This window comes from Fundulus heteroclitus, chromosome 9 (genome assembly GCF_011125445.2).
Source record: "Fundulus heteroclitus isolate FHET01 chromosome 9, MU-UCD_Fhet_4.1, whole genome shotgun sequence".
Taxonomy (NCBI): Eukaryota; Metazoa; Chordata; class Actinopteri; order Cyprinodontiformes; family Fundulidae; genus Fundulus; species Fundulus heteroclitus.
Genome location: NC_046369.1, coordinates 11,068,249 through 11,074,893, shown reverse-complemented (window position 1 = coordinate 11,074,893; position 6,645 = coordinate 11,068,249). Strand labels below are relative to the sequence as shown.

Genomic DNA, 6,645 nt, shown 5'->3' with positions numbered 1-6,645 from the left:
CCTGGACTGACAAATAAAATGAACAAAAGACAAAAAAAATGAAAAAGTAAGTTAAATAAGTCATAGAATAAACAACAATAAAACAAGAATAACAATAAAGCAGTTTAGGAGACCTTGAAGATTCTGCACCTTGGTGATTTGGTATACATAACATAATAATTACAATAACTGAGAATCCTTGTGGAAAAATACATACAAACTACAACAGGCAAAAATCATTGTTATCAATTTCAACCGTATAAATTTTTTTCCCCCTATTTTTAATACTGTTGTTTTAGGAAAGACTTACAAGCACAATTAGTTTACAATATTTATTCTGATTAAATCTGCCTCTTCTGGTAGTGGTCATTTTGTGTTTGTGTGCAGAGAGTTAAATGGTAAATGGCCTGTTTTGTATAGCACTTTATCAAGTCTACAATAAGTCATACACACACGCATCCACACACTGGCAACAGTAAGCTACATCACTGCTGCCCTGGGGCAGACTGACAGAATCAGTGCCACTGGGCCCTCTGCCCATCAGCGGCAGGCAAAGCAGATGAAGAGTCTTGCCCAAGGATACACCAACTGAGATAGACGGAGCGTGGGTTCAAACCAGCAACCCACCGTTTACAGGACAAACTCCTATTTCCTCACTCACTGTCAACCCCAGGTCCAGTAGACGGGGAAATGCAGCTCACCTGATTTCATTACATACCTGTTGGTTGAAGTTTAATCTCGAGTTCCAGCTAGAACTGAAAGTCAATTTAATATTTTTTCCTATTTGATTCTTTACTCTGAAAATGTTTGACTGCCAAGTTGTTTGAATGAAACAAACAAACAACAAATGTGTTGTGTTTGCCATGCTCGCCTTAAACAGTTGTTTCCGGCTCAGAGCACATCTCTTAGTCAACCTTTGAAGCCTTAACGTAGGCTCCTTGCTTTGTTGCTCTGTGCTATCAGTCCAAGCAGGACACACACAAAAAAAAAAAAACTCACATGGAAGTTAAGAGTCATCCAGACATGCTTTCTGAATTCTGAAATTTCCAAAAGCACAAATAGGACAAACGGTGCAAAGCACTGATGGGAATTACCTTCTGTTTAAGACACTGCGGATAAAACGGCTGCTTTAGTGGAAACTTGGCTCTGCGCTCCATCCACTTATAAACAGACAGCTGCTTACACACAGTCTGCACATCATAATAAACACAAGAGGTGAACACCATGTTTTTGCCCCGCACAGCTCGAAACCCGTGCGAAAGTGGGAGGGGGGCCAAGGATAGCTACAACAGTGTACAAGGGGTGACGCAGATTCACTATAGCGCTGATAGCATAGAACAAAATGTGAAAATCCTGTATAAATGCATGCTGTGATGCACAGTAGAGTTGACCTTTTAGTTTGGTGGGGATATGATGTCATAGTTGTAAGCCCATAGTGTTACTGGAAAAGGTTTTTACTGTGCCAATCAAGGCCGTCTTCTTACTGAATGTCTGCTGGAATAAACCATAAGACTGTTCTAAACCTTCAATATTTAAAGTCATCAAAAAAAAAAAAAAATCTGCTTTTCTTCCCCATCTGCACCATCTGACAAAAAGTTTTTAATGACCAGAGATTTAAATACAGACAACAGGGAATAAAATGATGGCAGAGTTTGTGTTTGGCAAAGGTGATGCCGGTTGTTCTCCAGCCGTGTATAAATACAGGACCTGCAGGTTAAGATGAATAAATATTATGATTGGGGTTTATTCCATACATTGCAACAGTGAACTAAGTGAACTTGTTTTTAATATTCCTGTAAAATTATGCCAGTCTATACAAGCAAGCGGTGAAGTTATGCAGAAAAATAAATTTACTTGACTTTTGAAACTAGTTGTTTGATGGCAGTGAATAAACTCTTGAGAAGCTATATGTAATGTTGCTGTCTGTAGTCAGTTATCTAAAGCTGGTTTTACTTTCAAGGCTAAACATAATACATATCCGTCTGAAGATGCATTGTTATTGTGCTTAGTTTTTCAGTAGTGTAGTTAAGAAAAGAATGTTCTGGGTATAAATACCCACCTGGGGTCTTTCTGCATCCAGTTTGCACATTCTCCAAGTGCGTGTTTGGGTTCTCTTTGGGTATTTTAGCTTTCAGCCACAGTCTAAAAACATGACTGTGAGGTTGAATGTTGACTCTAAAATTCTCCTTAGATATAGGTGTGTGTGTGTGTGTGCATGGTTATCTTTCTTGAGGCTCTGTTGCCCGATTATCGTCGGGAGTGGGGAATCATTAGTCCGTGGTGGGAGTAATGATCAACTGGGTTTAGATCAAAGCATAAAGCATATTCATTTGTTAAAATGGCCCAGTACAGGTCAAGACCCGAGGGATTTGTGGCAAGACCCGGAATTTATTGCTCACAGACACACTGCATATAATCTAAACTGGAAGTATTTTGCAAAGAGGCATGGTAAAAAAGTCAGTCTTTAAATGTGCAAAACTGGTAATGACTTGTAGGGACCATATATATATATATATATATATATATATATATATTACTTACTTTAAGATTTTTACATTACTTTGAAAAGAAGGTATTCTTACACTTCAAATAAAACACATTAAGGCTTGTGGTTTTAATATTACAAAATGTACAAAGTTGGACATCTGATTTTGAAATGTTCTTTTAATTGGGCAATCATCAGGTCATCCTCAGATATCTCATGTTCCTCTAAGATGTTTGAACTGTAAACACAGTTAGACAGGCCCTCTATTAAACGAAGATCTAATTTACAGCCACTCAAATTTGATATTAGTGGAACATATTTGGGCACAACTTGAGGTACTGTGCATTGTTGTACTTTTCATGACTATCACAATACAGACAACAGAGGAGGGAATTAGCAGTCATAGAAAACGCTGCACAGCTGAGCAGCATTAGAACAGCATGCTTTATGACTGAGCTAAAAGAAACCAAAAACAAATTTTGACTTACTGGAAAAAGCAAATCTAAGTCAAACCAAATGAAAAACAGAGGCTACATTTTTCTAATTCCTGTTGAGCTAAAACAGCTTCGATCATCTACAAAGCAGCCTATGTTTTTATCAGCTTATTGGTGAAAGGAGGCATTGACGTAGTTTCAGCACCAAAATAGCCTCGCATCTCAAATTTAACTCTTGCATAATTAGATTTCTATCAGCCATGTCCGTCACGATCTCATTCATCTTCAGTCAGCTGACCACTGGCATCCAGTTGTATTCACAGATAACCAGAGGCTTTGACTGTTTTTCTTTAAACAAGCCAAGTCCACTCCGCCTAATCCTGTTGGTTTGAAATTTCAATGCTGACTGTAATAAGATAATATTTGAGCTTGTGTTTGCCAAAGGAGGATCAGTTTCCGGAGCAGCATGTCAGTTTAGATGAAATTCTCCTGGGAGCTCACAGTGTAGGCTGAACCCTTATCCACTAAATCTGACTGGGCTTTAGTTTCCTGAAAATTGTGAATTCCATAACTCAAAAGTCTCATCCTATCTTATCTTTTAGACATGAAATTCACAGCTTTTACCATTTTTTTTTAAACCAAAAAGCAAACAGTCCAATTTGGAAACCCTAACCCCATCTAAGCGTGAAGCATTCTCCTGCCTAAAGCTTACAGGCATTTTATATCCATCCTACCTTGAAAGGTGAGAGGATATGACGTCATCATATCTGTACCAACTTGTCATATCGCAACATACCATCACAAAAAAAACGTTGCAACGGTTCACACTCCACACCCTGTGTGAGTAATTCATTAAACACCAAAGCTGCAGGTAGTGTTTCAAATGGCAGAATGAATCAGTTGCACGGAACAAATAATGAAAAAAGAGCACAGAACAAATAGAAGAACAAACACTTTTTTTTGGCAAAACTGCAAACTTTATTGTTTTTCTTTTTCAAATTTGTTTTAAGAAAATGTAATTGCGATTAAAAAACATTAAAAAAAAACAAGAGTTTAAATCAGTACTCCTGCATGTCACTTTATAAACAAGATGTTTACTATATATTTCACATTCTGACCCCACTCTTAGTTTTGGAAACCAGTAACATGTTCAAGGAGGGATGTTTATGCAGTGACAACCTTTCTACTGCCTCAGGCAAGGTCCCAGGCGGTAGCATACCAGAGCCAATCAGGTTAGAGCTAGCCTTCCATGCTGCCGCCTCCCAGAGCAAAAATATATAAAGCAGCCTCACAAGCCAAGAGGGAGCAGGAGACGAGACTAAACCATGAGAGAGAACCTCGGCAGCATGTCGTCACAAAGCATGGCTCTTACTGACAGCATGAAACCCAGTGACCTGTCTGCAGACAAAAAGGGGATAAAGTAAGTGATTATACAGCATTCAGTCAACTTTTTCCTGTTCTAAAAGACGTTTTACTTTAAAACAAGTACTGATAAATTCATTTTGTTATTTGTAATAGGAGGAAAAACTGGAGAAACAGATTAAGACTCATGTGGAAAAATTCTTCCAAGTCAATTCTGCTTCCAAAGAAAAATAGGTCATACAGGTAAGATGGCAATTTTTATTTAAACACACTCACTCACACACACACACACACACACACACACACATATATATATATATATATATATATATATATATATATAGTCTCAAATGAATACTGTATGTTATGTTTAAGCGAACACCAGGTATTATGTTTAAATCAGGTTTTGGGCACATTTTTCACCTAACCATATTTTAGCATGACCAACCATTTGCAATAACTGTCAGCAATAAGTCGTTAGATTCAAAATGAGAGACGTTACAGGGTGCAGTCTAGCAGAGCAAGTTGCCACAAGAAAGTGAGACTATGCAATCAAATCGACTAAACAACCAGCCAGTTGAGTTTAGTACTATTTCAGCTGTGGTAATCAATTGCAAGGATTTACAGTGGCACTACAAAAGTGGTAGTTGTCTCAGCTATAATTATCTCTTACAAGAGCTCTGTTCTCTACCCTCAGGCCAAGTGTTGATGACGTGAACCAATGGGCACAGTCACTTGACAAACTACTCAGCCATAAATGTAAGTATCACTCATCCCTCTGCTGCGGCAGCAGTCTTACATAAAAGCATCTCAAAGGTCACACTGTAACTGGGAGCTGAATAAAGGCAGTTTATTGGCCTCAATAAAGCAAAGCTCGTAATGGCTTTGCACTTACTTTGCTTTCCATTAATGGGCAGAGAGCTCGAGAAAGACACCAGGGCCCATTTCACAATCCACATCCTCTGTCTCTTCCTCCCACAGATGGGAAAGCTGCCTTCTGTATCTTTTTGAAGTCCGAGTTCTGTGAGGAGAACATAGAGTTTTGGACGGCGTGTGAGGACTTCAAGACCCTCACGTCACCAAAAGATCTGGTGTCCAAGGCCAACACCATCTACGAGGAGTTCATTAGAAGCGAAGCTCCAAAGGAGGTAATTAAATTTGCTCTTTGACAAGCTGATTTTAATCTTGTTTCATGTCCTTTTGTGGGTTTCTTTTTCCTTGAGAATATCATGCTAATTATTTCTGTTTCATTTGCCACAGATAAACCTGGATTTCAACACAAAAAATGCCATCGAGCAGAGTTTAAATGCACCCACAGCCACGAGCTTCCTGGCAGCTCAGAAGAAAGTCTACAGCTTGATGGAGAACAACTCCTACCCCAGGTTTATCCACTCAGAGCTCTACAAGGAACTGTGTGCGGTTGCCAGTGGAAAGAGCAAGGTCATAAAGTACTAGTCAAACTACGCACCCACTTCTGAAGTCATTTGTTTACCGCTGTGGCTGTGAGTTGAGTGCGGATGATGTTAATTTCAGGAGCTGCATCAGGATACCAGACCTGAATGCAAATTGCGAGCATAAAGAGCAGCGGTGAATGTGGAAAATGCAAAGTAAAAGTTCTTTTTAGACTGTCCTGCTGATTGAAATCAACAAGGAAGCCGGGAGGTTGATATGAATACGCTGTAGGAAGTGTGCAGAGCCTTTTTTAAAAGATGGGATTATGGTCACATTTTCATTACCGGGTTTTTGCCCACATTTGTTTTGACGCACCATTACAATGTTTTGGTATTTCAGGTTTTATGCAACGACACACTTTGAAATGAATAATGCAGAGCTGCTGCATCAGAACTGGGAAGTTAAAACAATGAACCGTGCATCTCTGCTCTTATGAAACCGACAGTGCTGCAAGAATGTATGTTTTGGTCAAAATCCACTGCAAGACTCTTTATAGGAGTCTTACACTTTCCATGTAATCTATGTTTTTTTTTTATTCTGCTGCATTTGCACTTGTTTACACAAGATGTACAAGTTTAATATGTATAATAATGTCTACTATTTTCACTGCAAATGACTGTGAGATTGTAAATACTGGGACTTTGCACTACATATTTCATGTATATATAAGCTTTGGGCAGCTGGCCTGCCTGTGAAATAAAATGTGTTTTTCAACGTTGAAACCCTCTAATGTGGTGCTTTATAGAGTGGCTTGCAAAAGTATTCATATCCCTTGTACTTTTCCACGTTTTGTCACATTACAACCACAAACATAAAGATATTTTATTGGAATCTTATGAGAAAGACCAGCACAAAGTGATATACAATTGTGACTTAGAAACAAGATTATACATGATTTAAAATATTTTTTTTTACAAATAAAAAACTGAAAGG

At 38.5% G+C, this 6,645-nt stretch overlaps 1 protein-coding gene across 1 annotated transcript; it reads left to right on the top strand.

Annotated features, from left to right (window-relative positions):
* Positions 1-4,186: 4,186 nt before the first annotated feature.
* On the top strand, positions 4,187-6,434 carry rgs2 (regulator of G protein signaling 2). Its single transcript, XM_012852389.3, has 5 exons — positions 4,187-4,318; positions 4,417-4,503; positions 4,958-5,019; positions 5,242-5,408; positions 5,521-6,434. Exons 1-5 carry the CDS (start codon positions 4,224-4,226, stop codon positions 5,713-5,715), a joined length of 606 nt encoding a protein of 201 aa, XP_012707843.2. The 5' UTR covers positions 4,187-4,223; the 3' UTR covers positions 5,716-6,434.
* Positions 6,435-6,645: the final 211 nt, after the last annotated feature.